We start from the raw sequence: 27,915 nt of genomic DNA on the forward strand, positions 1-27,915 counted from the left end.
CAAATTACTACTAGTACAACCACTATCATCCCAAGAGCGACTACCTTAAGTAGCTAGTATGGTGCTGGCAGACCTCGGGAAGCGCATAAATGCTGCGGTTGCGCAGGCTTTAAACAACGACACAGATGACTACGTTGCAGGCGTTGAGACCATGTTAAAAGCGATCGTGACAGCGCTGTTGGAGAACGACGTGAACATCAAGCTGGTATCGTCAGTGCGCAGCAATATCAAGGCACGGCTGCTGGCGGACAAAAGTGGACGGCGCATGGGCCAGGCACAGACCAAGCAGCTGGTACAGAAGACGGTGTTCGAGGAACTGTGTGCGCTGGTGGACTGCCAGACGGCTGCATACCAGCCCAAGAAGAAGAAGAGCAACGTGGTGATGTTTGTGGGGCTGCAGGGTGCAGGTAAGACCACTTCGTGCACGAAGCTGGCGGTGTACTACTCTAAGCGCGGGTTCAAGGTGGGCCTGGTGTGTGCAGACACGTTTCGGGCAGGTGCGTTCGACCAGCTGAAACAGAATGCCATCAAAGCCAAGATCCCGTTCTATGGCTCGTACACAGAAACGAACCCCGTGCGCGTGGCCGCGGACGGCGTTGCGAAGTTCAAGAAGGAGCGGTTCGAGATCATCATCGTGGACACGTCCGGTAGGCACCACCAGGAGGACGCGCTGTTCCAGGAAATGGTGGAAATCGCACAGGAAGTCAAGCCCAACCAAACGATCATGGTTCTGGACGCCTCGATCGGGCAGGCCGCGGAGCAGCAGTCGCGCGCCTTCAAGGAGGCCGCAGACTTCGGCGCCATCATCCTGACCAAGATGGACGGGCACGCCAAGGGCGGCGGTGCCATCTCCGCGGTGGCCGCCACGAAAACACCCGTGATCTTCATCGGCACAGGCGAGCACGTACACGACTTCGAGAAGTTCTCGCCGAAGTCGTTCGTGTCGAAGCTGCTCGGCATCGGCGACATCGAGTCGCTGCTGGAGCAGTTCCAGACCGTCTCCAACAAGGAGGACACCAAGGCCACCATGGAGAACATCCAGCAGGGCCGCTTCACGCTGCTGGACTTTCAGAAGCAGATGCAGACCATCATGAAGATGGGCCCGCTGTCCAACCTCGCCAGCATGATCCCCGGCATGAGCGGCATGATGAGCGGCATCTCCGAGGACGAGACCAGCCGCAAGATGAAGAAGATGGTCTACGTGCTCGACTCCATGTCCCGCGAGGAGCTCGAGTCGGACGGCCGCGTCTTCATCGACGAGCCCGCCCGCATGCTGCGCGTCGCCCGCGGCTCCGGCACCTCCGTCTTCGAGGTCGAGATGATCCTCATGCAGCAGCAGATGATGGCCCGCATGGCCCAGGGCGCCAAGAACATGGGCGGCCTCCCTGGCATGCCCGCCGGCCCCGGCATGCCCCGCCTCTCGCCGCAGATGATGCAGCACGCCCAGCAGCAGTTGCGCCAGAACCCCTCCATGATGCGCAACATGATGGGCATGCTCGGCGGCGGCTCCGGCGCCGCCATGCCCGATATGGCCGACATGATGCGCATGATGCAGGACCCGCAGATGCAACAGATGGCCTCGCAGTTCGGCATGGGCCTCTGAGACCGCTCGCCCCATCCGCCCCGAGCCTTCGCCGCGTCGCCCTGCGTCCGCACTGCCACAAGAACCCGCGCCGCGTCCGCTCGACGCCCGCATCTACGTTCTACGCCACAGACCCGCGCACATCCCGCCCTACGTCAATTTTCGCGTTGCAGCTCTGCAGTTTCGCTTGCTGTCGTCGTTTCTTTCCCTGAAGAGTTTCATAGAAATAGATCTGCTTAGATATATTAGTCTCCTTGAACTGTTAGTTTGGGAGACCTGCCGTTTTGGAATATTGGCGTCCGTTACGATCTTTCCAGCTTCTACATCACTACGCTTAGAGTTTACGGCGGTGAGAGCTGAAGCGGGTGTCTCTACAAAGAACAATCTCGGTTTCCTAATACACCCGTGGCTAGGGCTGGAGGACTGTGGCAAAAACATTAAGGCAATAACAACAACACGTTGAGCAGTTGAGCTAGTTAGTAGTCAGCAGGAGGATCAAAGGAGAAAGGTTCGACGAAGTCTAGCCAGCGAGAAGCCAGTATAACACAAGCCGAAGCTGCGAGAAGTGAAACTCAGAGGGTTTAGGCTGTTTCGCATAGGTTCAAAGTGGCAGAAATAGTGCGAGCGAGCATTTGTTGCCTTAATCTACTGGGCAGTGACGGAACTAGTGGAACGCAGCATACATAGGGTGATGGCGGCAACGAACGCGGTTGAGGCCGGGTACGGCGGCGCGGCGGAGAACGGCGGGTGTGCGGAGGGGCTGCTGGGGTCGCCGATGCGGTTTTCGCCGTCGTCGAAGCTGAAGGTGAACCACGGGCACTTTATGGCGAACATTAACAACAACGCGGGGCCTGGCAAGGGCGGGACGGCCGCGGGCGGGACGAGCCCGACGCGGGAGGCGTCGTACGCGAACGTGTCGGGGTCCGGGAAGGTGATCGAGAACCTCCACCAGCAGGTGGACGCGTTGACGAGCACGAACCTCCAGCTTACGAAGCAGTCGAACCAGTTGCTCGAGAAGTTGGAGGGGTGTAACGCGCGGGAGGCGAAGTACTTAGAGACGATATCGAGTTTGAAGCACGAGAATGAGAACTTGAACTCGATGCTCAACCGCAAGACACGCCGCGTCAAGGACCTCGATATGGAGCTTGTGCAGCTCCGGACGTCTCACGAGGAGGCCACGGCGTCGCACAACCAGCTAAAGTACCAGCTTGAGAACAAGTTTGCGCACGAGACAGAGTTGGAACAGCAGTGCCAGTTGCTGCAGGCACAGTACGACGCTGTTGTCGATGCGCAGCGGCGGTACCGCGAGCACTACCAGAAGGAGATAGAGGAGTTGCGGGAAGCACTCGAGGCCTTGAAGAAGGACAACGACAAATTTTTGGGCGAGCACATGGCCAGGCTGACCCGCAGCCAGCTCGACATAGACAAGAGTATGAGCGACTACAACGGTAAGTTCCACAGGATGGAATTATCACAGAAAGAGGCAGTTATTGAATTGAACGAGAAATATGATAGAATGAGAGCTGACTTAGACGTTGACGGGTGGATTGTGCTTTACAAGCAGATGAGGGACATAGCGTTTGACTATGCGAAACAGCTAGATCTGAGCTTGCCAAAGGAGTTTGCTGAGTTGCATGGCGAAGATGGGTACTACGCTAAGATGCTAGATGAGGACAGGCAATCCTCCCCTGTCAGTACTAGCTCTACCGCTGTGGAACCAATGTCGCAGCCCTCTCCCTCGATGAGTGCGCAGACTCTCTCTCCGCCACCACTGAGAGTTCCCAAAAACAGGACGCCGATTACAAAACGCAGCAGCTTTTACGGTAACACTATGCCTGGTGCCAACATTTCGTTGACTTCTGCGACTGGTCTCCTACCTGGCGTGAAGCGGACTGGCTCCATCAGAAGTTTCCATGGGAGGGCGCCCTCTGAGGGACTCTCTGACACCCCAACCATATTCACTGCATCCCGCAATGCATCCCCCATGGAATTCCCTCAAAGAAGTGCATTAACCTCGGCTGCGTCTGCGAACGCGACGGTAAGGCATTCTTCTGTTCCAAGGCACAGAAGGAACCAGTCTTCACAGGTCGGAAACAATAAGTAGGGTCACATGTGCGCTCTTATTGGCTGCCCATGCCAAAGGTTGTCTACTCATCAAGATCTTTTACTCCATTTGTGCGCCCTACACTTGTAAGAATATCTGAGAGTTCCGCTTTCGGAAAGCTGTTACAGTTCTGCTCTGAGCAGCCAAAGTGGCTCACTAGGAATGCTCTGACGTTCGATCAGGCAATCTAAGTGTGTACGATGAGGATCCAAGGTACATGCCGACTCCTGTAAATGTTGCACTTTATGTTTTCAGTATGTCGGATCTTCCAGCAGTCAAAATTCCTCCTCACTCGCAGAACTTTTTAAGTTTAATAAATAAATATTTATATCGAAACTGTCCGTAAGCGGAGCGCTGGTTCTATTAATTCTCAACTCTTTTATATGTATACACTGAATCCCTGCACCTGATCACATCTGTGAACGCAGCCTTCACAGGTTGCAGGTCTGCAGAGAGTATTGCATCTTTTAAGATAGGGAATCCCTTAGCAACTTCTGAGTTGATTATTTCCGGTATAGTTTTAAGGTCGAAGCGGTCAAAGGCCTCAGTAGTTTGGATGCGCTCCCATTTGTAGCCTGTAACAGGAGGCAGTGAGCTGTTGGGATCAGTTGTAATGACATAATCGAACGATGACCATGCGTCCAATAATTCATCACCTTCAGTCTTGTCATATATGATCCCGTAGGAGTCCGGCAGCTGTCCAAACAGCGTTGCACCCGTCATACAAGTGAAGACATCTAGGTGGACGGTCGCATTCGAGATATTATTGTCCAGCACATATTTGTTGAATGCAGATAGCGCATATCCACCAGGATAATTCATGCTGGATATATAGGACATCAGCACTGAGTGCATTAACATCAGCAATGGCGAAATCAAAATCAGGATCCGCATAGAAAAGCCATTGGCTTGTCTCCAATTTGCGAGGGAGAAGAGGTACGCTGCGCCCATACTGCCGAGCAAGGTAATTGCTGGGACAGAGTATATGATGAATCGCCATTCCTTATGGGGCTGCAGCGAGAGAAGCATAATGTGTATCAAACTCGCAGCAAACACTATGCGGAATGGGGTACTAGCTATCCTCACCCCGGCGATGCAGAATACGGTCACCATGGGTGGAAAGAAGAGCCTCGGTAAGTAGCGTGTAAAATACGCCAGTAGTGGCTCTGTGCCCCACTTCGCAGACTGGCCACCAATCACGTTAAAAACAAATGCATCCATCTCCGGGACGCATGAGCGTCCCCAGAAGTACGAATCTATGGTTGCCGAAAGGCCTAGTCCCACACCAGACCCTATAATGCCAAAGCGTATAATCTCCATAACGGACACTTTTCTGGCTACCAGCGCTGCAAGCGCCAGCCCAATGCACATCGCACCTAATTCCAAGCGGAACACGACTGCGGTAAACGACAACAGCCCGATCGAGAAGCAGTAGCGTTCCTCGATCGCGAGCGACAGAGCTGTGACCGCCAATGGTAAACAGACCACGAAGTTCGGCAATGGCCGCGAGGCGTAGAACATCAGGTGGAACTGTGCCGACAGGAACACCACGAACCAGTAGCCCGTGTGGCGTAGCGGGTTGCGTTTCTTGGGCTCATCGTTCGCTGTTAACTTGCGCTCAACCACGCGTTTCATCCGAAACAGGGCCAAGACATTCAAACAGCCAACAATTGCGCGTGCCCATTTCTGCATAGCTATCCCGGTGATGCTAGAAACTTCGTTGCCCCCCTGTAGCCCGAACAGCCAGCTGAGTGGTTTCAGAATGCCAGCAATGATCAGCGCTCCAACAAACGTCCTTGGCACCGCGCCGGGAAACGCCTGGTGATCATACTCGGATATGCCGCTTATCCCATACTTCAGAATGTCATGGACAGCCTGTATAGTGAACGATTCCTCGACCTTAGTGTATGGCGAATATGCAAGGTGCGTCAGAACTGCCAGCAGGATCAACTCTGCGCCATCCAACAGTAATATCATGCTTTGAACACCTCTTGCAGTTGAAGGAGTTAGAATGTTCCCGTCGCTTAGTCGTTTCTATACTCTGTTCATATGCTTTGATGTAAAGTAAGCGATATCGTGGTCGAAATATTTCGGGCATCTCAGCATCACTAATCATCAGGCTAAGCACACACAGCAGAAGTGGACCCTTAATGCCACTGAAAAACTTCCAATATAGGGAAGACGAGGATGGCGAGCTGCCACCGCTAGTTACTGGGTTGGAGGAAAACATACAGGAGCTTTTGTCAGAACTTAAGCCCGATGGAGGGTTGAATATAGTAAATGAACGCAAGATAGAACAAGCGAATAAGCAGCATCAAGGGGCTGGAAGTCAGAAGAAGATACCAGTAACCGTTATTACGGGCTACCTGGGTTCAGGCAAATCTACGCTGCTGGAGGAGATAACAAAGCGAGGGTCTGACATGAGGATAGCAGTGATATTGAATGAATTCGGTGATTCGTCCGAGATTGAAAAGTCCCTAACAATCAAAAACAACGGGAAGGCGTACGAGGAATGGCTGGACCTGGGTAATGGGTGCCTATGTTGCAGTCTGAAGGACGTAGGGGTGAAGGCCATCGAGGCGATGGTTTCGCGGTCGCCAGGTAAAATCGACTACATCATACTTGAGACAAGCGGGATAGCGGACCCAGTGCCGATCGTGAAGATGTTCTGGCAGGATGAGGGTCTCAATAGCTGCATCTACATTGATGGGATTGTGACGGTGCTGGACGCAGAGCATGTGATGACATGGCTCGACGAGGTGGCCCCTCCGCGCCAATGGCGCGGCGACCAGGTGCTGATGGAAAACCAGATGACCGTGGCGCATCTGCAGCTGGCCATGGCGGACGCGGTGGTGCTGAATAAAATCGACCGGCTGGAAGGCCTTGATGACGAAATCGCTGTGGTGGAGGAAAAAGTGCGTAGCATTAATGCAGTCGCGCCCATCTATCGGACCAAGTTCGGCGATCTGGAGATAAACAAGGTACTGAATCTCCATGCTTTTGGTGCCTCTGACATTCCCGATGCCCACGTGGCTTACCATGATCCGCGGCTGTCCACGGTCACCTTGACCTGCCGGCCGCTGCGCGACAAGGCTGAGCTCGAGTGGTTCGAAGAACACTTTCTACAAGCTCTTCTTTGGAAGGACTTCGGCCGGGGTGAGCTGACACAGGGGCAGGAGTTCGAGATTCACCGCACCAAAGCCCTGCTCTTGGTCGGATCAGAATTCAAGATAGTACAGGGTGTGCGCGACACCTACGAAGTCTTGCGGGGCGAACCCGTACCCGGTGTGAAACAGTGCAAACTAGTCTTCATTGGCGTGCACCTGGACAAGCAATATATTCAGGGCATTATGGAATCAGCGCTCAATGCACGTATAGAGTAGATATATAGCAAGTAGATATAGTAGGATATGTATATCGGTCAAACGGCAGTGAAGGTGGTACTAGAATCACCGGCGTCTCCAAAGTTTAGCCGTTCCTAACCGACACCACGTTGGCTTTTGAAGCTAGGTACGATCTCCCTCTCTTCGCGGCAATGTACAATAATGCAAACACCAGGCCGAAAACCACAACTCTCTGCTTGGAATACTCAAAACTGGAGATGACAGCACCATTCTCTCCGGCACCTTTACGCAAAAAGGCAGTCTCCGGAACCCCGACGGAGGTGTCGCCCGCGTGGTATTTGACCAGGCTTTGCTTGTACAAGGCAACCAGCTCATCCATGTTCTGAATGCTTAGGTCATCCACGTGAATCCCGACGATCTTGAGGTTGCTGGTAGGCTTGCCCTGCTCGTCAAGAGGTAGGTGCCGCACCTTTTCAAGAAGCTCCTCAAGGCCGTCGTACACCTGCCCGAAGACCACGTTCTTGCCGTCGTTTTCTTCTAGGGGCTCCAGCGAGGTCACTATATAGAACTGCGAGTGGTTGGAGTCCGGGCCGTCGTTAACCATCGCCAGTCTGCCCGGCCGGTCGTGTTTTATATCGAAGTTCTCATCTTTGAATGTCTGACCATGGATCGAAAACCGGTAGTCCAGCACTTTGCCGCCGCAGATGTACTTTTCCGGCACCACCCTGTGGAATACAGTGTTCTTGTACGTGATGTCCAGCACCTGGTCCGTGCCCTTAATTTTTGCCTTGACTCCCTTCGCTATCTCCCTGAAGTTCTTTACCGTGTCTGGCACAACCGACCCGTACAGTTCAATCCCGATCTCCAGTTCTTCCTGTTTTTCGCCGCCGTCGTACCTCAAAAGCATCTGCACGCGCTGCGAAATGGGGGGATTTGGTGGGTACATCTTCACCGATTTTGCCTGTGCTGCCGAGATGACCCCAAAATATGACATGACCCCAAATAGAACCACCCAGGATAGCGCAACCAGGCGCTTCCCATTACCTACTGTCATTCTAGTTCCTAATTAATTCACCTAGCGACCAAACAGGATTATAAAGCTGTTTCTGAACACCCGCCTAACTACCCGTAAACACGCTTAGGTGGTTTTGAGCTTGGATGAAGTAAGAAAAATCTTTTTCTGAAACTACCCATCTCTATTCATCGTGAAAGCTCTTAAATAGTAACGTCAAAAAGCAGTAGCTCCTATTCGACGCTTGGAGGCTCAGCATGACCATGTACATACTGACCAGGTGCTAAAATGCCTTGAAGTTACGCAGTCTTGTAGTTCATACCCCAAAACCACCGACATTCGGTTCTTTTGCCCGGGCAGCGGCGACTTGAGATCACGCATACTCGGTACAGTAGCCAAACCAGTTCCGCCCTTTACACGTCGAGGATGGGCTCCCCGGGCTGGTGGGGGTCGGGGTGGGTTTGCTGGCGACGCTGGACGGCATGGGGGATGTGGTGCCGTCGCGCCAACGCACGTAGTTCCAGTTATAGCAATCGTGACATATGTCTGGCGGAACGCATGCCGCCACGGCGTCGTAGTCGTCGAGGATCTTGTCTATTACGGTGTGTATGCGGTGGTGCAGCAAGTTCACGCGCCAGCCACGGTCGTTAACGACGTCGTACACGCAGCTCTTGCCCGAGTGGCAGCTCGTCTCCATGGCGTAGCCCGCGATGGAGCAGGCGGAGCTGGCCCCGTTGCATGTGCCCATAAAGATCGGGTCGGCCGTGTGGCCGAAGTGCCAGACCGTGTCCAGCTGGTTGGGCAGGCCGGGGGGCTGCGGCAGGTGAAGGCGCTGCGTGGCGAGGAGCTCGCCGGGCGCCTCAAATGTCACGGCGGGGACGCCGTAGGTACGCGCGACCAGGCTGGCAAGGGCCCCGCCGAGCGAGTGGCCCGTCAGCCAAATAGACGCGTCGGGGAACTCGGCCAGCACTTGCTTGTACATGTCGAGGCCCGCCTGATAGTAGCGGTCCTTGCGACGCAGCTCCGACTCGAGGCACGACTCCTCGCATGTGTATGACTTGATGTAGCAGTCGCAGACCGTGGTCCACAGGTAGCTGACGCGCGCGCAGCAGCACGAGAAGAGCAGATTGTCGTTGAGCTTGTCATTGGCGCTGGTCTCGTCGTCATCCCCGGACCCCGGCAGCACCTGACTGCTGGTGCCCTTGAGCGCCAGGACCACCACGGAGCGGTCCTCGTTCGCGAAGACGTGCGCTCGCAGCCCGTTCTCGTCCCAGCCCAGGTGTATCTGGTCGCCCTCCACCGAGCTGTTCCAGCTGGTCACATTGCGCCAATTGCCGGTGTTCGGCAACCGCACGTATGCGTTCGACGACATCAGCGCCAGCGAGATCACTGTCTCCTTGTCCGTGATGTTCGGTACAAACATGTTCTCGTACCCCCAGTCCATCTTTATCTGCTCTGCCAGGTCCGGCCGCTCTAGCGCAAAATCCAGGTACGGCTCCATGAACTCGGGCACTTGCTGCTGCGCGCGCACCACCGTCGCGCGTTCTTCGCGCAGCGCGTACGCATACTCGAACGGGTTGGCCGCGCGCCGCCGCCCGGCCTCCGGCCACAGCTCCTGCCCCTCCCCGTGCAGCGCGAACACGCTGTACTCGGCCGCCGCCTCCTTGCGGAACTCCGCATCCACGTCCAGCACCAGGTGCGTCGCGTGTTCTGCGCCAACCCCATGGTGATGCACCTGAACCAGCTGGAACCGCCCCGCCTGGCTCCCGCGCGCCATGCCGTTGGTCCGCCACCATTGTCGCGCCTGCGCGAAGCATGCAGAGTACAGCACGTACAGTATGAGCCCCAGCACCATCAGAACGTTCCATGCGACAGCTTTCCTTCGGCTGCGAACAACCTGCGCTTTCTCGTTTCCTCCCAGCCGCTCCCGCAGCACACCATTCCGTGCGCCTTGGCCGAGTTCATCGCCAGCACCCTCGTACCAGCCACTATCGAAATCGGCTACCATATTCGAAGCTTTATTCCACCGACCAGAGGTAGAGAGAGTCTGAGCCCGGTCAATAGATACCTATCTCCCTATAGCCTGGAAGATGTACATCATTGTGCACGTGCTGACCATGCCAACCGTGATGCCGCTCGCCTCTTATCCCTGTAACGGCCTGGGAAACGGTCCGGAGTTCCCCGGAGGGTGCCAATCGCGTATATACTGACTAATTGTAACTTTATGTGCAGGGTGCGCGAATCCGCGGTTCAGGGCAGGTCTTCGCCCTTCAGTTGCGGAGCGACATCTGCGACGAGCAGATCGCGGCACTCGACCAGCCTCAGGTCTCGCACGACCTGTGGCGGGGGCTCGTCGCAGTTCTTGGCGCAGGCGAGCTCGTAGGTGCGCTGTAGGACGCCGCCCAGGCGGGCGAGCGCGCAGGCCACGGCGTCCGCGAGCGCGGGCGACGAGCCGCTGCACAGCGCGTCGACCAGGAGGGCGCAGAACAGGTCACCGCTGCCGGCGAACGCGGCGGGCAGGCGCGGCGTCGCGAACAGGCGCGCGGCGCGGCCGTCGCTGCACGCGGTGTAGCAGAGGGCGTCGTCGCCGGCCAGGCGCACGTCAGTGACCACGACGTACGGGACGCGCGGAAACTGCTCGTGGAACGCGTCCAGCGCGTGCCGCAGCGCGGCGCGCGAGCCCGCGGCCGCGCCCACGAGCAGCTCCAGCTCGAACTGGTTTGGCGTCACCGCCAACACGCCGCCGCCGCGCAGTAGCGCGCGGTATTGCGGTAGGACCTCCGGCGGCACGTACAGGCGCCCAGCGTCGCCGAGCACGGGGTCCACGACCCACGCGAGCGCCGGGCGCGCGCAGCACGCGCGCGCGATGGCGGCCGCGGCGCGCCGCAGGCCCTCGGCGTCCGGCAGGTACCCCAAGATCACGGCCGCGTGCTCGAGGCCGAGCGGGCCGTCGAGGCTATGCTCCACAAGGCGCCCGAGCACCTCGGGCTGCGTGCGGAAGCCCGTGTGCGTGCCGTAGCCCGGGTGGTTGCTGAACTGCACGGTGTTAACCACGTCCACGTCCCAGCCGCGGCACTGCAACGGGAACACGGCCGCCTTGTTGCCGACGTACCCTTGCACGACATGTGACTGGACTGAGAGGAGCTTCTTGGTCATCCCGGCCCCAGGTAGGCTCGCGCGATGTCCGTGAGCGATGGTGCTGTGTGGCTGGTGAACGATTTTTGGCATCCGGTTCCCAACTTTCAAACAACAAGCCACTCGACGGTAAGTTGGACAACCCCGCACGGTATCGAGGGCGTTTAGATCGAGCTTGGAGTAGACCGAGGCTGGCAGTGCGCATAACTGGAGTTAATACGGCACAGGAGAGATGAAGTTGCAATCGACGCTGTACAACGTTGGGTACCCTGTGTACGGCGCGCGCTTCCTGAACGCAAACACGCTGCTCGTGACGGGAGGGGGCGGAGAGGGGAACCACGGGATCCCCAACAAGCTGACGGCGCTGCAGATCAATTTCAGCAAGAAGAAGATCGTCAAGCGGTTCCGGGAACTGACGCTGGACGAAAACGACGACTCGCCGACGACCCTGGACGTGGCGCAGGACGTGATTCTGATGGGATGCAACGAGAACTCTGAGAAAATCCGGCAGGGTGCGCCGAACCATCACCTGCGCAAGTTCGTGTACGAAAACGAGCACCTGAAGTTCGTGGGGGCGATTGACCTGAACCGGTCGGACAACCCGGAGGACTACACCAAGCTGCTGTATATGTCTCAGGACGGGTGGGTGGCCGCGGTCGCGTCGTCGGCGGTTCCGACGGTGATTCGGATCGTGAACCCGGGCAACCTGCGCGAGACGTACGAGGTGGAGACGGGGAACGACGTGAAGGACCTGCACTTCTCGTCGGACGGGAAGGTGCTGGCGTACATCACCGCGTCGACGCTGGAGGTGATCTCGATCGTGACCGGCAACTTCATTGTGCGCAAGACGGACTTTGACAAAAACCTCAGTCTCTCTAAGATCCGCTTCATCGGCGAAGACACGCTGCTGATCGCCGCGGCGCTGAAAAAGGGCACCGGGATTGTGCTGACGAAGCTGAGCCTCAAGAAGGGCAACACGCAAATTCTGCGGACGTGCGTGATCACCAAGAAGTTCAAGAGCGTCACGTCCATGGACGTGGACCCCAAGGGGCAGCTGGCGGTGCTGGCGGGCAGCGACAACTCGCTGGCGCTCGTGAAGTTGCGCAACTTCAGTGTGGCCAAGTTCTTCAAGCAGGTGCATACCTTTGCCGTTACTCGGGTAGTGTTTTCGCCAGACAGTAGGCTATTGGTGAGCGTGTCTGCCGCCAACACTGTGCATGTAGTGCAGCTTCCCGAGGACTTTGCTACGCGGACGACGCTAACGGAGAACCTCATCAAGTTCTTCACAAACTTCGTGCTTGTTGTTTTGGTGGCCCTGTTTGCCCGGTTCGCCCACCAGCATGGCCTGCACACCAAAGCCTACAATATTGTGAGCAATACTTTGCGGAAGCCCGAAAACAGGCGGACGTCGTTCTTTAGTGACATTCTAAACCAGCAAATCACTTTGAGTGGTGACGTGGTGTCGAGCTCCACTACCGCAGTGGACACCGTGCATTCATCTGTCGATACTAGCGGCTGGTACCTTGACTCCACGCGTTCGGGCACAGATGCTGTTGCCTCAGGCGATCGGTTAGATGGTGGTGCTGCTACTATTGAATCGTTAGCTAAGAGTGCCGGCGTGGATTCACCTGTAGAAGTAGAAACTCTTCCGCATGCTAACAGTACCACTTTCTCAGAAGTGACAGCATATACCGGGGAGTATCCGGAAGTCGTAAGTTCTGCTACTTCAGAAGTCGCTATGGAGTCTAGTGTAGACTCAAAGTTTATGGCTATTGAGGCTTCGACCACTCCAGCTATCACTATCTCTACATCTCTTCAGTCAATGTCTGTTTCCGATGTTTACACGGGTACTAGTGCCGCAGAAGATGCTTCCTCAACAGGATCAGATGCTTCTGTGGTCCTAGAGAAGACTGCTATTCTTAACCCTTCGTCAACGAATATAGCCGAGGACGAGTTTGTCGATGCCATAGCGGAACCTCCATCGGCGTCCGTGGATAGTACGCCTTATGTGACCGCGGCGCGCGATTATTCCTCGGAAGACACCGGGGAACGTTCTGAACCTACAATAACGGAATACAAAACTGCAATTGAATCACCATCCACCTTTGGCGACGATAACGAGAGTGTATTTCTTGTAACTTCTGCGGACCTGCATCCATCGGTGTCCTCTGCGAGTCAAACATTAACAACGGAAGAGCTTCAAGCCGTTGCGAACAGCCACCAATATAAGACCGAGGTGCAGATTGTAAAACAAGACGAAGATGAAGTAGAGGATGTTCTAGAATTGGACTCGCCACCAGCATCTCTGTATGATGGTGATGTTTTGAAGGAGGCAGAGAAAAATGATAGTAGCAATGTTATTCCTGATGATTCCATAGATATCGATGAATACCTCGATGAAAACTTGGTTAAAAACTTCACATTGGAAAACGCTCTTTCTTTAGATGAAATCTTCGACGATGATAATGTAGTTTTTGGAGAAGAGAAGCTGCTTGTGGATCCAGACCTAGAATTCCCGGAATTAACTGGAATGGAACAAGATATGGAATCTGACTATCTGCCGCTGATTGAAAATGGTACGGAGGCTGTTCTACAATTGGATCCAAATATTGATGATATAGACTTGGACAATAATATGGTTTATGCTGATGATGCACAGCCAGTGAGCGATGGACTGCAGAATATTGCTATCATGCCGGACGTGATCGACAACTTGGAAATTCAAACCTTTAGTGAGCAGGAAAAGCAGCAGTTAGAACCAAGCTCCATTGAATCAGTCGCCACCTCGCTTGAGGTGCCTAATGAGGCGACTACATATGAAGTTGAAGCTGCTGATTTAACTTCCTCTGTGGATCCCATAGAGATTGTAATCGAAACTGCAGAAACGGCCTACAATGATGCCTCTCCAGACATTGTCAATTTGGAAAATACGTTGACGTCTACTGAGCAACAGGACTCGGCTCCTGATATCAATGAGGTTGATGATTTGGAAACTGAAGTAGAAGTGAAAACAGAGTTTTTGGAAGATATTGTTGACTTTCAGCACCCAGTTGAGACCTCTGCTCAATTTAATGTTCCAAAGACTCCAGCTTTAGAAGTAATAGATCAACCGCAACCCGTCACTCAAGTCCAGACCGTTATAGAGACGGTCGTCGATGGCACTACAAGGCCGGCAAATGCTTTGCTTATGAATAGCACGGTTGAGGTGATAACCGTTAAGGAAATAGTGAAGGAGACAGTTTTCGTGACTGAGAAGGTGACTAACTAACTCCAATGCAAGCAGAACGCTTTCTGTCTTTTTGTCCAAACCTACCTGAACACCTAAACTTAGTTATTACAACATGAGTTTTATTTACACAGTAGGGTGCCACAGCCACAGGAAATATCCAAAGAAATTAGCTTTGCCTTGATAAAAGATATTCATCCCTATTCAGCGACCCCTCTAATACGCATTCTCTAGAAAGTTCCTTGGCTTTCATTTTAAATCCTCGTGCACCTCGTCCGTAACAGTGTCTATAGTATCATTCGTATCATTTCTGAATGAAGTAGATTCCATATCAACACTTGCTTTGGTGGAAAGCTCATTATTCTGAGCAGTAATGGCTTCACCTCTATCCTGTTCCAACATACTTTTTTTAGCTGCCCGGATTAACCTCCTGAATTCCTTACCATGCAGTCGAGACCATGCCGATTTATCAAATTTATCTGTCTTAAACGATTTTAAAAGCGTGGACGCACTATTATTAGTTTTTAGCATATTCGTAATGCTGCTGGACACGCCAGATGATATGGGGGTATCCGTATTACGCGTGGCTTCCCAACTTAATAAGCTTCTCCGTAGCTCACCCTCACCAACTGGTTGGATAGAATCGAGGAAATTGCTATTCCAAAGTAATTCATAGTGGTTATATCTGTTAATCATTTGTTGTCGTGATCCTGCAGTAGGTAGGCCTAGTTCCGATAGCTTCTGTTTTAGCTGACTGGTGGAGAGGGAGGTGAAGTGAAGCTTGGGAAGACGCGATTTTGTCACTCGAAGCCCGGATCCCAAATACGACTCCTTGTGTGTGACAACCTCATCTACCGGTGACTCGCCACGCCTTTCTGCAACGTGAGAGTTTTTAGAATCTGGTTCCGCCGTGTATGACTGCTGCTCTATGACAGTGATATCACTTTCTCCGCTCTCCCGCAGGGTTCCCATCATAAGACATTCATCCAAGTGCACACGCTCCAGAAACTCTTTATTATATAGGCGATTGCATATTGGACAAGGCACCTTCTCACCAACTGCCTTTGGCTTCTTCTGTAGCATGTATTGAATCCCATTCTGTTTCGTACGCTGCCTCTTGGCGGCAGCCTCAACCTCTTCAACCTGCGGTGATCCCCTCTTCGAGCCAGGCACTGCCCCGGTGCAGCTCTCAATTATCTCTACTTCGCCATCTGAATCCAACTCAATAGGTGAATTATTCTGTACGACCTCAGCTACTTTCTTTGGAGGTATTCGTACCGTTTCCAACAACCGCGCGCGCAATTCCATGTAGCATGCGGCGAGCTCGCCCACTAGGAACTCTTTCTGGAGCATATTCTGCCGGAGTTCTGCCAGGCATAGAGGACACCGGCTTTCTTTGTTCAAGTATTCTCGGATGCATAGTGAGCAGAATGTATGCCCGCATTGTGTTAACACTGGTGTCTGTAACATGTCTTTACAAATATGGCATCGCAGCAGGCTGTCAAGGTCTGCCAACTCCGGGATAGTTGTTCCTGCAAAGTCACTTGGATCGGTGACCACTTGTCCCGGCTGTATGCTCATGGCTTCTATGTTCGATAGCCGGTTACCTTGACAGGCTCAGTTACTCCTGTGATGCTGAGCTTAGTGTGCCGTCCCGTAGATGGTGAAGTTTTACTCGAGCTTGTGCAACACCAAAAATAAGTTCCTAGCATAAAACCACATGACCTAAAGGTTTAATCAAGCTGAATAGAAACTATTAACTATAATAATACTAATAGTTACACCTATTGACTGAAGATAGAATACAATGGCCTGATATTGAATCGATATTAACCTGCAAATGCAAAAAGAAGTGGATCACGCGTTCTTTTTAGGAATAACCTCTATCCTTTCCTTCCTTGACACAAGGAACTGAATGTGCACCTCTAGTTTAAAAGCCAGTTTCAGCATAGAGAGCAGTGATCATAGCAGATCATTTCCTGTCAGCGTCAGGTGCCGGCTTGAATAAAATATCTAGACGCTGCTGCGAAGCGTAATCATTTCGGTCTTCGGAACCTCCGAGCGCACGACGCCATACTGAACACAGATCTACACCGAACAAGGCACTTGTAGAAATGTGCGGAGCCTCTAGTATGCTCTGTGGCCGATGCAGTCCAAAAGAGCTGGACGCCGAGGAATTTAGTGGCCTGCGTGGGGAACGGGGCACGATACGGCGTTCGTTGTCGAGTGCGGACTCGTCGACATATCCATTGGGCGTGCCCGCGGGCATTAGAATGATAGGGGAGCCGAAGAAGTCATCGAAGAATGGCGTGTGCAGCTTGCCAGCCGACGCTGGCTGCTCGCGAGGCGTCTGAAGAGGACTGTGAGACTGCGGGGTCTCTAGCAATTGGGGCTGCAGAAGTACGCCCTCGTCCGGCGAAGCTGGGTCAAAACAAGTGTTGAATGAGCAAGTATAGCGGCGCATTAGTGGAGAGGATGACAGGGTCTCATTTGACGTCGACCCCATGCAATTCCAGCTACCTTCGTGATCCAGCGAATCCGGCGTACGCTGCCTCTCAGGTCCCTCCTCAGAGGACACATCGGATGCTACTGAGGGATGTTCCGGGGTCGCTACCTCCTCGTGGTTGCGTGCTTCTGGGTCGGTCGCGTAGCCAGCCTCGTCAAACGTATCCGGATTGCGATACCTCCGTTTAAATACGTCGTAACTCCTTACCGCCACAGCCGGAGCTGGTGCCAGTGAAGGCAATAGCACGGGCTCATTTTCGGGCTCCACGCGTTCCCTGGTGGCCCCCGCTCGCTGGAGTCTTTGCCGAATCGCGGCGCCAGTATACTCTGCCCCATCGCGGAAGAAGCGGCCCTCACAGTTGCCCTTGATCTCCCAGAAGTGGCCCTTGCCATCGAGCGATTTGCCGCCCTTGACAAACGCCTCGTTCAGCGACAAGTTGTGCCGGATGCTGTTCTGCCACCCCGCGTCACACAGCCGGTAGTAAGGGAAGAAGGACGAGATCCACCGGTATATCTGCGACAGCGTCAGCTTGCCCTCCTGCGACTGTAGGATCGCAACGCCGATCAGCACCGCATACGAGTACGGCGGCTTCCGCTCCGACGCCTGCTCGCAGCCGCGCTCCAGCTGCGCGGCCAGCTCGTCCACCGTGTGTGTCCCACTGGCGCGACCCGGACCGGCCTCAAGTGTCTGCTTCCGCCGCTGCAGCTTGCTACCGCGCAGTGGTGAAGACATCTCTGGCGACAGCGGCTGCCGTCGTTTGCGCTCCCGTGCTATCGGCGTAGCAGCCGTCGCGTCAGCGTCGCGTGTTACCGCAACGTTTACGTGCATCCTGTTCCGACGCCCGTCGCAACTAAATAGACGATCCGGCACTCCTGCTACCAGCTGGCTCGAATTCACCGTCGCTTCGCGCAGAATCGCTCCTCGGCTGCTCGTGCTGCACCAGTTGCCGCCGTAACAGCTTTGTCCTGTATCTCGCAACTCAAGCGTCCGCACAGTCGCCCAAAGCCCTTTGTGCCTTAGATACGTTCTCACGTACCGGAAAACCTGATCTTCGCAAGCCCGTTATCACAGCTCCCTCCGTGCGGCGGTGGTCTGTGTTGGTGTTGCGCGAGACTGCGTCGTGGGCAAAGGGGCCGACGCGTAAAATAAATTTGGTGGGAGACCGGGACAAACACAGCGAGACCCAGCGCGATGAGCTCGACTCGGCGTGTTGGCGCCTAGTGTTGACGTGGTGAGCTGATATTACACAATATATAAGTGATACTAATCTGTGCTTGCGCACCCTCGGCAACCGCAACGCGTACACTGCTCGAAGGCAGCACCGCTTTGTAGTTCCAGAGCCGCTCGCGGAACGCGGCAAATGCAGGTGTGGCCGTATTGCGACTCGCCCGGTTGGATGCATCGCAGGCAGCACAGCTTCTCGTAGCCCTGCTTACGCCACTTGGCAATGAGGTAGCGATCTGCGTAGCGGTGACGTAGAAGCCAGTCATACAGAGCACGTGAGATCGCACGGCGCCGGTGGTACATGGTGTAGACATAGCGGGAGCGCTCGTGGGTGACGCGGAACACGGGCCAGGCCGCGGCGCTGGCCCGCGGCCCACGTGGCGCAGACACGCCCTGTAGGTCGCGCAGTTGCTCCGCAAACGCGGCCAGCGTCGGCTCTACTTTGTCGAAGCCGGCAGGGGGCGGCGAGCGAGGAGGACGTGGCATGGTGTGGAGGGAGCAGAGACACTGCAGGCTGCTCGCGTTAAGAATTCCCTCGCAGAGGAACAAAAAGATGAGCAAAAAAACGACACCAGCAGGATTTGAACCTGCGCGGGCAGAGCCCAAGAGATACCTCTGAAAGATTCGAGTCTCCCGCCTTAACCACTCGGCCATAGTGTCTTAACTGATGTAGTATGCAACCGGGGAGTTAGTCACGGAATGGCGGGCTGTCTACAGCGGGGCACAGCGGGCTTGCGGCGACTCGTCTCGAGGCAGCCGCGGCTGGGGGAGTACAGCAGCTGTATCTGCAATCTGCAAATGGAGAGGCGAGTAAGGTATGAACTATGTATATTAGGGAGAAATGCCTATGGATGTGGCTGGTGGACACAAAAGGCTGGAGCGCCGAGCTGCAGGGTTTGCCGGCCAGTACAGCTTGCGGCCGCTCAAGTATCCCTGGGCCCTGTAGAGAATGCGACAGACCACAGCTTTTCAGGACGCCAGTAGGAGAGGCTGCATAGGAAAGCGCGCGAATTGCACAGCTAGCGCTGTGCAAACTATGCGCGTTGGTGTTCACGTGATGCGGCGCGTATAATAATTAGTGATCACGTGATATAGGTGCATATACGCTCTGCACTTAAAACACAGCAATTAGTTTAAAACGTAAATTCTATTGGAAATCGGAAGCTAGCGGGCAACACGGTGTGCACTGCTTTGAGCGCACATAGCATCGCGCCAGCTGAATAGCAACATGATCCATGCCATCACCAGGACCGTCGTGCCAACGCTGAGGTTAAAGGTGAACATGGGCGTTAGCCCGCGGTACTCCAGCGCTTCTATAACCTGATCCGTGGACTCCATGAAGATCATACCACCAGATACGAGGCAGAATGAGGTCACCAGCTCCGGAAATGGGTGGGCTGGGCCCTTGCCCTTGCGTGGTAACAGCAGCAGGAGGAGAAACGTGAAGATACGGAAAAACGAACCATACGCTAGCAATTTTCCCCACTGGGCATGGATCACCGTCGAGACCTCCGAAGCCTGCGCATGCTGCGACATCAGGATCCCCGTGAAGAATACTGTTAGCGCAGGGAAGGGATTTGGAGAAAATCCTGGGGACCCTTCGTCGCAATCGCCCACTACCCTTGCGGCTGCAACACAGCGCCAGCTGGCCAGCCGGCGCTCGACAATCAGGCCGCACAGTCCGCATCCGATGTACATGAACGCGATCGACACGTGTTGCAGATCCTTTGCTTCCCACCGGCCGCCAGGGTTTGCTAGATGCTCCAAAAACACATTGGTGGACCCGTAGAAGAATATCAGGAACGACTCCACTCCCTCCATGGTGGTGCCCTGCGGGAACAGCCGTCGCCAGCGGGACACGTCCTCTCGACGCGCCTTGTATGCTATTGCATTCCACGCCCAGCCGTGCGCTGCGCCGAAACCACAGTAGCGAGCAAGCGAGAGAACCCCGAGCAGGAAGAAGATACCACCTTTTATCCAGTGCGCCAGGAAGTTAAACACGTACTTCCCCTGGGCAAACCGATTTCCTATGGCAAAACCAACGGCAGCGTACACGAGCAGGAGCAGTAACTGCAGCGAGTTCGTGATGCGGTATACCGCCCCGAACACCGTGCCAAAGCGTTCGGCCATCTGCTGCACGATTGGGTGGCGCAATAGCGCCGGCGCTTGCATGCGCTCGCGCCTGTAACCATCGCGTAGGCCACCCGTCGCCTGCTCCACGTCTGGCGCAAGCTCTGCCGTCTCCTCCCCGGGCGAGTACATTTTCCCAACGTTGGCCTCGTGTTCATCAATGCTCTCCTGACTGTGCTCGTGCGAGCTGCTGGAGCGCTCTGGCCTGAGGAGCTCTAGCGGGATGGCGTAGGGGGCTGCGTCTGGGGCCAGCCACTTTGCCGCTCGAACTACTACGGCAGACGCAGCGTGCGAGACTGACACAATAGCAACGATCCACGAAAGCGTCCCGTATACATTTCCGGGGTACAGCGTCGACGGTAGCGACGCAGCATACACCGCGAGCGCCGCCAGCCCCGTCCACAGCACCAGGCAGTGGGCAGCCAGGCATACCAAGTACCAGCGCGACTCGGACTCCGCCAAGACCAGCGATGCCGGGTACAGCACCAGCGCCGTCCCCGCCACGGCCGCCGCGTGCATCCACAACCCCCTTTTCCGCTTGCTGGGTGCGTTGAAGTATGTCATTGTATCGTACTGCTCCCAGTACGCCCGCTCCGCCGCCGTCAGCTGCGTCTCCAGGATCGGCATCCCGTGCATGTGGTGGCTTTCGTGCGCCACAGGGTGGATGCTGTTGTTATTCAACTGCCCTGTGCTGCCATGCGCACTGTGCGACCCGTGCTGTGCGGCAACCGCGGCGGCTAACACCGTTAGATAAACTGTTGCAAGATTTCGCATGATATGGTGCCGCGCCACCGTGCGACCTCGGACCTTTGAGTTCCTCCCATATATACCCCCTCGCTCGGTGGCTCGTCGAGCGCTACAGGCTGCTTACTCAGCCCGCTCGAGTAGTTCTCAAGACCATCTGCTCTGCTATATAGGGGCTACCTATTACGGTATAAAGAACCGGAAAAACTGAGACCACTGCTGCGCTGTTTTTCTAAAATGCGACTTTGTCTAATTTCTGATCCCCGATGGGCGGCTAGCCAGCATCGTGGATAAACAAAAAACACGGTCGGCGGCTACACAAGCAAGCCACTACCAACGCTGCAGAAACAAAACAGGACGGAGTAAAGCATGGAAGAGAATGCATACTTGGACGGTGCTGGTGACCGAGAGACCGGTGACCAAGAGACCAGTGATCAGGCTTACGACACTGGCGGTTATTCTTCTACAAGCGACGGCGGCTCAGAAAGAGCGCATTACGGCCAAGTGGAGGAACGATGGGGCCCTCCGCGAGACAAGGACTCTCATTGGGAGCAGGACAGCAGCGAGCAGGAGCTGATGGGCAACAAGGCGCTCTCGGAGTACTCGGAGGAAACACAGCGGCTCTTCACGCACTTGCAAGAGGTGTTCCAATTCCAGAAGGACAACTGTAAAAACATCTACGATTACTTTGTGGCGTTGGTGCAGTCGCGGCGGCGGGGCAAGCGCAACAACTTCGAGCGCGCGGTGGACACGTTGTACGCGGACTATGTGTTTGGACCGAACAGCAACTTCCACAAATGGTACCAATTTGTGTATGGAGAGGACGAGATGCCACACTGGGCGTACGGCACGCTTGACGACCGCATTACGCAGGTCGCGCTATACTTGCTAATATGGGGCGAGGCGAACAACGTTCGCTTCATGCCCGAGCTTCTCTGCTACATCTTTTCGATCATGTGCAACCACTACTATGGGAACATGCTGCACGACGCGAAGACAGTGGGGCCGTTTTTGGACCACGCCATCACTCCGATATACGACTACTACTACGCACAGCTGACATCGGGCAAAGACCATTCGAGTGTGGTGGGATATGACGATATCAACCAGTGTTTTTGGAACAGGACATTCATCTATACGTTGCCAGTAAAGGGGGTGGGGCCTTTGAAGATGATCCCCACGGATGAGCACTACGTGTTTTTCAATAGGATTGTCTGGAACCAGTGCCTTGTTAAGACGTATTACGAGCGCCGAACCTGGTTTCATGTCGTTACCAACTTTCACAGGGTTCTTGTGTTGCACTTGTCGGTGTATTGGTACTACTTAGCTTTCAATGTGCAGCCCCTCTACACAAAGGATTATTCTATCGTCGAAGATAACACGCCCCCAATATACGTTGTGTTGTTAGTTATGTCATTTGCTGGAGGCCTAGCATCTAGTATTACGCTTGGAGCCTTAATTGGGGAGGCGATATTTGTTCCTCGGCGATCTCCTGTCGCAACACCTATGGTAACACGCTTCCTAGTGACGACTATGTCGGTAATCGCTAATACGGTCCCAGCGGTTGTACTTCTCTATCTTGACTTGGACTTTATGGGAACTCCACTGGGTCTACTGGTAGCGACGGCGATTCTAGGCTTTTCTTTAATCACTGTCGTCTATTATACTCTACAACCGTTGAAACACTTGTACACTAGGGCAGCAAGTGACCCGTTTACGTCGAATATCCACAATTTATCAAGACACTCACAGACTGCATCGGTGGGTCTTTGGTCTTTAATATTCATTTCAAAATTTGTCGAATCATACTTCTTTTTGACGTTGTCTGTGAAGGATCCCATTAGGGAATTATTTATGCTCCGCATAGATAATTGCAATGAAGATGCCTGGTTAGGGAAGTGGATCTGTGAAAACCACGGGAAGATTTTAACATGTTTACTTATCATTACTCACTGTGTTCTATTCTTCTTGGATACCTATCTCTGGTATGTCCTCTATACCACCGTGTTTTCTATGTGCAGGTCTCTTCATCTTGGAGTGTCAGCATGTGTTCCTTGGAAAAATGTTTTCTTCGAGTTACCGCTAAAGTTTTGTGAGAGGTTGCTATTGAAGAAAGGTGACGTGTATGATGGTCTGTCTTTCGCTACAATGTGGAACGAAATCATCTTTTCTATGTATAGAGAGCATATTCTTTCCTTTGAACATATAAAAAAGTTAAGATGTGAACTTGATGATAACGGTGAATTGCGAGGGCCTCCTATTTTTATGAAAAGAAAATCGAAAGCTATCAAGGCTACCGTATTCAAGAAATCAGCGGAAGCCCGAAGACGACTCGGTTTTTTTTCTAAATCGCTATCTTGTCCCATGCCGGAACCATACCCAACATCGGAGATGCCGATGTTTAGCGTCCTAATTCCACATTTCAAAGAAAAAATAATCTTGAGTATTAAAGACATTGTCAAAGGTGAAAATGATAGTACACATGTCATTCTATTGGAATATTTAAAGCTCTTGTACGCAGATGACTGGAAAACATTTATTCAAGAGACTGGATCTCTATACAATGATGATGATGAAAAGGCATCGAATAGAGCAAATGCATTGAGTGATCATGAGTCATGTGCGACTCGCGCGCTATTTAGCCTACCATACTCATTTGCGGGCTTCAAGACAGATACCCCCGAATATACCCTAAGGACAAGGATATGGGCTAGTTTGAGAACACAAACTTTATACAGGACCATATCAGGCTTTATGAAGTATAAAGGTGCTATTTCGCTTTTGCACAAATATGAGACAGATTGTACAACCGAAGAGGCTACCGAAATGGCTTTGTCTAAATTCAGAATTGTTTGCTCTATGCAACGGATGGCGAAGTTTACTGAAGAAGAATTAGAGGACCGTGATTACTTGATGTCTTTATTTCCCAACCTACAAATTGCCTATGTGGACGAAGACTACGATCCCGCTACCGGCAAAAAGGTTTACTATAGCAGCTTAATTGATGGCTATTGCGATACTACAGAGGATGGAAAGTGGAAACCAAGGTACAAAATACGACTTTCAGGAAATCCAGTGATTGGGGACGGAAAATCGGATAACCAAAATCATGCCATCATTTTTACGAGAGGCGAATACATACAATTGATCGATGCAAACCAGGACAACTACTTAGAAGAGTGCTTGAAAATTAAAAGTGTATTGAGTGAATTTGAAAATGACGTACCGGATAAGACAGATATCAGAGGAGTTCTCAATCCGGTTGCAATTGTTGGTTCCCGTGAACATGTGTTCTCTGAAAAAACCGGTGTATTGGGAGATCTCGCGGCTGGAAAGGAGCAAGTATTCGGAACATTCTTTGCACGTACCCTTTCGTATATTGGTGCAAAGTTACACTATGGCCATCCTGATTTTGTTAATGCTATATTTGTCACTACCAGAGGTGGTGTATCGAAAGCTCAAAAGGGCTTACACTTAAGCGAAGACCTTTTTGTTGGGATGAGTTCCATATTACGTGGGGGTAGGATTAAGCATTGCGAGTACACTCAATGCGGGAAAGGCCGTGATTTAGGATTTGGGTCCATTTTGAACTTCGCTACTAAGATTAGTGCGGGTATGGGGGAGCAAATACTCTCAAGGGAATACTTTTACTTGTGTTCAAATCTCCCACTCGACCGTTTTCTAAGTTTCTACTATGCACATCCGGGATACTACTTGAATAATGTTTCCATTATCCTTTCTATCACTTTATTTATGATTTTAATTCTGAGTATTGCTGTACTTGTCGATACTAGCGAGATATGTGATGATCATATGACCCACCAAGAACTGCAAGAGTTAAATTGTGCCAATATAAAACCTGTGATTCGATGGTTACGCCGTTCTGTATTGAGCATTTTCGTTGTCTCTACTGCTTCATCTTTTCCAATGTTTGCAGAGGATATAAGTGAGAAAAGCATAAGCACTGGCGTTCGCAGGATACTGAAACATTTGATAACAGGCGCCCCAATGTTCGAGATATTTGTTTGTAAAGTATACTCTGGCTCCCTTATTAATGATTTGTACGCCGGAGGAGCAAGATATATCGCTACTGGCAGGGGATTGGCGGTCATCAGAGTCCCATATGCAAATCTTTATTCAAAGTTTGCTCCTGAAAGCTTCTACTTCTCGTTCTGCTGTTTACTAGTCCTTTTATTTGCTACTACAACAATGTGGGACCCGGTGTTAATATACTTTTGGTTTACCATATCATCATTATTATTGTCGCCGTTCATTTTTAATCCGAACCAATTCTCTTGGAATGATTTCATCGTGGATTACAAAAATTACTGGAGGTGGTTAAGTAGTAGCCGGATTGGTGCAAATATTGATTCGTGGATTTCATACACGCGTAATTCACATTTGAAAAGCACGAGCTCACAGAATGCAATAATGGGCACTCCAAAGGTGAAGGAAATTATGAGCGTCTGCTCTAGGACTCTTTGGACACTAATGATATTTATCCCCTATATTTTCATCAATTCCAGGAGCACTGTACCATTCAGTACTAATACTATTCGGTACGTCGTCATGCGAATTGTTGTGTTATCTGCCATGCCTATAGTTTTGAATGCGATATGGCTAATCATTCTAAGCATGGTATCAATATTATGCAGCTTAACATTGAGGAAAGCGGCGCCCGGATATCCGAAGGTAATTTGCTCTATTGCCCATGGTTTAGGAATTTTATCCCATCTGGCATCGTTCGGATTATTATGTGTTCTATACAGGTGGAATTTGAGATTCATTATCATGAGTCTCCTTGTGGTTACGCTATTAGAGTCCCTATTTTTGAGAATTATAGGGTTACTGGACTTTACCTACAATAAATACGCTGAGAAATCGAATTTTGCTTGGTGGTCCGGTCTATGGCTCAATGAGAAGTTTTCCTGGCGATACGCGCTAGAACCTCTCTGCGAGTATGTCAGAAAGGTAATGGAGCTCAGTTGGTTTTGTTCGGACTTTGTGCTTGGACATCTACTCTTATTTTTCCAAATTCCTATTCTACTAGTGCCCAATATAAACAAGATTCACTCATTCATGCTATTTTGGAAGAAAGCTGGGTTCCAGATTCGGCCGTTACTATTTTCGAGAAAAATCAAAAGAAAGAGACAAAGAATCACTAGGCTATACTCCTGCATCTTTATCATTATGCTGTTTTTCTTTATTGCTCTGCTTTTGAGCCCGCTACTTCTGGATAGGGTGTTCCACTTGCGGTTTGACCATACAGTTCCATCCAGAATACGTATACTATTTCACTCCGACATCAGGACCTCAAATAATAATCCAACTTAATGGAGAACGGAATAAATGAATGCGATCAGTGCATACCGCCTGCGTTATATATTCATAATTTGTATTAATAATTAGAGTTAAGCACAATGCTTGCATACCATATATGCGTGAGACTAGAGCTCTTGAAGTTCTGTCGGTAGATCATCAAATTCCTCTATCGGAATAGCACAGTACCGTGCTTCCACATTCTGGGCAGTACTTTTAATATCCCTCTCTGTCCCAGCAAGGTGTTCATGTGCTAACTTCTTCCTCCATTGAACTTTCTGTAGTATTTTGTCGTCTGTCACCGGCCCCTTCTTCATGATCTCTAGGGCTCTATCACATGCACTTAGCGCATCTTCCCAGCGTTCCAGCTTGAGTAGCGCCATGGACATATTGGCAAGATGCACTGGGTTCGAAGGTTCTGCCAAAGAGGCATTCTTATAATACAGAACCGCAGTCTCGTACTCCCCTTTGGAGTAAAGATCATTTCCCTTTGACCTCAGATGGTCTGAATTCCTAGCCGGGGCAACCATGGGCTTAGCTATTCAGTTTCCTTTGTTAATGTTCAAGGTTCTCGCTAGACAGTGACCTGCATTTTTCAAAGTAATACACATTTCTTTGGACAATACCGCTCGAGCAAAAACCGAACACACTCATCTCAAACCCTTATGGCACTAAATGAGGAGGTAGCAGAGGAGATTTCTGCCGTAGATGCCATCTACCCTGGGAATCTCAGCAGGTTAAGCGAGAATAGAGTACTTATTAGGATTCCTAACTATGAAGAGATCGCCATACAAATATCATTTCCCTCTAACTATCCTGCGGAAGAGCCGCCCCACATCCTGGAGATATCGATCAGCCACGAGAAAGTTCAAAGATACGAGCGGAGTGATTTGCAGCCAGTTTGCGAGGAGCTGATGGCATCCGTTTACTCCAAAGGCTTTGTATGCCTTTTCGATTTTATCAGCGAGCTGAGCAATGTGCTGTACGAGAGATTTGGCGCGCAGGACGACGACACAGAAGACGATGAACTGGCGGAGAGGATGGGACACCTGAACTTGGATCCCTTTGACGGATGGATCGCTAGCGATCCAATTACGGATCGGAGCTCCACCTTTATCGCATACGCGGCGCACGTGAACTCCGAAGAAGACGCCTGTCTCAGGATAGATCAACTGAAGACCGACAACAAGATCTCAAAATGCGCGCATTTAATGACAGCATGGCGTATACACGGGGAGAACGGAGTAGCGTACAAAGACTGCGATGATGATGGCGAGGCAGCAGCCGGCAGCAGAATGCTACACCTACTGAATACCATGGACGCATGGGATGTCGTCGTGGCAGTAGCGCGATGGTTTGGCGGCGTACATATTGGCCCGGACCGCTTCAAGCACATTAACTCATGCACGCGTGACGCATTGATCAAGGGGGATTTTGTGTCCCAAGCGAAGGCAGGGTCGGCTTCGAAGAAGACCAAGAAATAATGCCTTCCACCATAATCCACATTGTTATAGTTAAATAGTACATAGACTAGATACCGCAAAAACACATCCTAATAGCACATAGTCGGCTGTGTTTCCGCAGGAATG

General features: G+C 52.3%; 15 protein-coding genes and 1 non-coding gene across 16 annotated transcripts; 6 read left to right on the forward strand and 10 right to left on the reverse strand.

The window, feature by feature from the left end:
* Positions 1–58: 58 nt before the first annotated feature.
* SRP54 (RNA-binding signal recognition particle subunit SRP54) lies at positions 59–1,603 on the forward strand (the record flags this gene model as incomplete). Its single annotated transcript, NM_207935.2, has 1 exon — positions 59–1,603. The coding sequence occupies one exon, from the start codon at positions 59–61 to the stop codon at positions 1,601–1,603; it is 1,545 nt and encodes a 514-aa protein (NP_982582.2).
* Positions 1,604–2,273: 670 nt separating this feature from the next.
* On the forward strand, positions 2,274–3,686 carry SHE3 (She3p; the record flags this gene model as incomplete). The annotated part of the gene is made up of 1 exon (NM_207936.1): positions 2,274–3,686. One exon carries the CDS (start codon positions 2,274–2,276, stop codon positions 3,684–3,686), a length of 1,413 nt encoding a protein of 470 aa, NP_982583.1.
* Positions 3,687–4,049: 363 nt separating this feature from the next.
* On the reverse strand, positions 4,050–5,663 carry ALG12 (dolichyl-P-Man:Man(7)GlcNAc(2)-PP-dolichol alpha-1,6-mannosyltransferase; the record flags this gene model as incomplete). Its single annotated transcript, NM_207937.1, has 1 exon — positions 4,050–5,663. The coding sequence occupies one exon, from the start codon at positions 5,661–5,663 to the stop codon at positions 4,050–4,052; it is 1,614 nt and encodes a 537-aa protein (NP_982584.1).
* A 173-nt stretch (positions 5,664–5,836) lies between these two features.
* Positions 5,837–7,069, forward strand: ZNG1 (GTP-dependent zinc transferase; the record flags this gene model as incomplete). Its single annotated transcript, NM_207938.1, has 1 exon — positions 5,837–7,069. One exon carries the CDS (start codon positions 5,837–5,839, stop codon positions 7,067–7,069), a length of 1,233 nt encoding a protein of 410 aa, NP_982585.1.
* Positions 7,070–7,154: 85 nt separating this feature from the next.
* CPR4 (peptidylprolyl isomerase family protein CPR4) lies at positions 7,155–8,084 on the reverse strand (the record flags this gene model as incomplete). The annotated part of the gene is made up of 1 exon (NM_207939.1): positions 7,155–8,084. One exon carries the CDS (start codon positions 8,082–8,084, stop codon positions 7,155–7,157), a length of 930 nt encoding a protein of 309 aa, NP_982586.1.
* Positions 8,085–8,415: 331 nt separating this feature from the next.
* Positions 8,416–10,050, reverse strand: ATG15 (triglyceride lipase ATG15; the record flags this gene model as incomplete). The annotated part of the gene is made up of 1 exon (NM_207940.1): positions 8,416–10,050. One exon carries the CDS (start codon positions 10,048–10,050, stop codon positions 8,416–8,418), a length of 1,635 nt encoding a protein of 544 aa, NP_982587.1.
* Positions 10,051–10,292: 242 nt separating this feature from the next.
* On the reverse strand, positions 10,293–11,270 carry BUD17 (putative pyridoxal kinase BUD17; the record flags this gene model as incomplete). Its single annotated transcript, NM_207941.2, has 1 exon — positions 10,293–11,270. The coding sequence occupies one exon, from the start codon at positions 11,268–11,270 to the stop codon at positions 10,293–10,295; it is 978 nt and encodes a 325-aa protein (NP_982588.1).
* Positions 11,271–11,409: 139 nt separating this feature from the next.
* AGOS_AAR048W (WD40 repeat domain-containing protein) lies at positions 11,410–14,445 on the forward strand (the record flags this gene model as incomplete). The annotated part of the gene is made up of 1 exon (NM_207942.1): positions 11,410–14,445. The coding sequence occupies one exon, from the start codon at positions 11,410–11,412 to the stop codon at positions 14,443–14,445; it is 3,036 nt and encodes a 1,011-aa protein (NP_982589.1).
* Positions 14,446–14,652: 207 nt separating this feature from the next.
* On the reverse strand, positions 14,653–15,984 carry RAD18 (E3 ubiquitin-protein ligase RAD18; the record flags this gene model as incomplete). Its single annotated transcript, NM_207943.1, has 1 exon — positions 14,653–15,984. The coding sequence occupies one exon, from the start codon at positions 15,982–15,984 to the stop codon at positions 14,653–14,655; it is 1,332 nt and encodes a 443-aa protein (NP_982590.1).
* Positions 15,985–16,375: 391 nt separating this feature from the next.
* Positions 16,376–17,737, reverse strand: HCM1 (Hcm1p; the record flags this gene model as incomplete). Its single annotated transcript, NM_207944.1, has 1 exon — positions 16,376–17,737. The coding sequence occupies one exon, from the start codon at positions 17,735–17,737 to the stop codon at positions 16,376–16,378; it is 1,362 nt and encodes a 453-aa protein (NP_982591.1).
* A 435-nt stretch (positions 17,738–18,172) lies between these two features.
* Positions 18,173–18,619, reverse strand: BUD31 (U2 snRNP complex subunit BUD31; the record flags this gene model as incomplete). The annotated part of the gene is made up of 1 exon (NM_207945.2): positions 18,173–18,619. The coding sequence occupies one exon, from the start codon at positions 18,617–18,619 to the stop codon at positions 18,173–18,175; it is 447 nt and encodes a 148-aa protein (NP_982592.2).
* An 80-nt stretch (positions 18,620–18,699) lies between these two features.
* AGOS_t0017 lies at positions 18,700–18,793 on the reverse strand. Its single transcript is given in 2 exon segments — positions 18,700–18,744; positions 18,757–18,793. It is a non-coding gene; the product is annotated as a tRNA-Ser (tRNA).
* A 504-nt stretch (positions 18,794–19,297) lies between these two features.
* Positions 19,298–21,037, reverse strand: TVS1 (Tvs1p; the record flags this gene model as incomplete). Its single annotated transcript, NM_207946.1, has 1 exon — positions 19,298–21,037. One exon carries the CDS (start codon positions 21,035–21,037, stop codon positions 19,298–19,300), a length of 1,740 nt encoding a protein of 579 aa, NP_982593.1.
* A 339-nt stretch (positions 21,038–21,376) lies between these two features.
* Positions 21,377–26,341, forward strand: AGOS_AAR053W (AAR053Wp; the record flags this gene model as incomplete). Its single annotated transcript, NM_207947.1, has 1 exon — positions 21,377–26,341. The coding sequence occupies one exon, from the start codon at positions 21,377–21,379 to the stop codon at positions 26,339–26,341; it is 4,965 nt and encodes a 1,654-aa protein (NP_982594.1).
* A 113-nt stretch (positions 26,342–26,454) lies between these two features.
* Positions 26,455–26,856, reverse strand: TAH1 (Tah1p; the record flags this gene model as incomplete). Its single annotated transcript, NM_207948.1, has 1 exon — positions 26,455–26,856. The coding sequence occupies one exon, from the start codon at positions 26,854–26,856 to the stop codon at positions 26,455–26,457; it is 402 nt and encodes a 133-aa protein (NP_982595.1).
* A 135-nt stretch (positions 26,857–26,991) lies between these two features.
* YIH1 (Yih1p) lies at positions 26,992–27,810 on the forward strand (the record flags this gene model as incomplete). Its single annotated transcript, NM_207949.1, has 1 exon — positions 26,992–27,810. The coding sequence occupies one exon, from the start codon at positions 26,992–26,994 to the stop codon at positions 27,808–27,810; it is 819 nt and encodes a 272-aa protein (NP_982596.1).
* Between the last annotated feature and the right edge of the window lie 105 nt (positions 27,811–27,915).

Source organism: Eremothecium gossypii, chromosome I, assembly GCF_000091025.4.
Source record: "Eremothecium gossypii ATCC 10895 chromosome I, complete sequence".
NCBI lineage: Eukaryota > Fungi > Ascomycota > Saccharomycetes > Saccharomycetales > Saccharomycetaceae > Eremothecium > Eremothecium gossypii.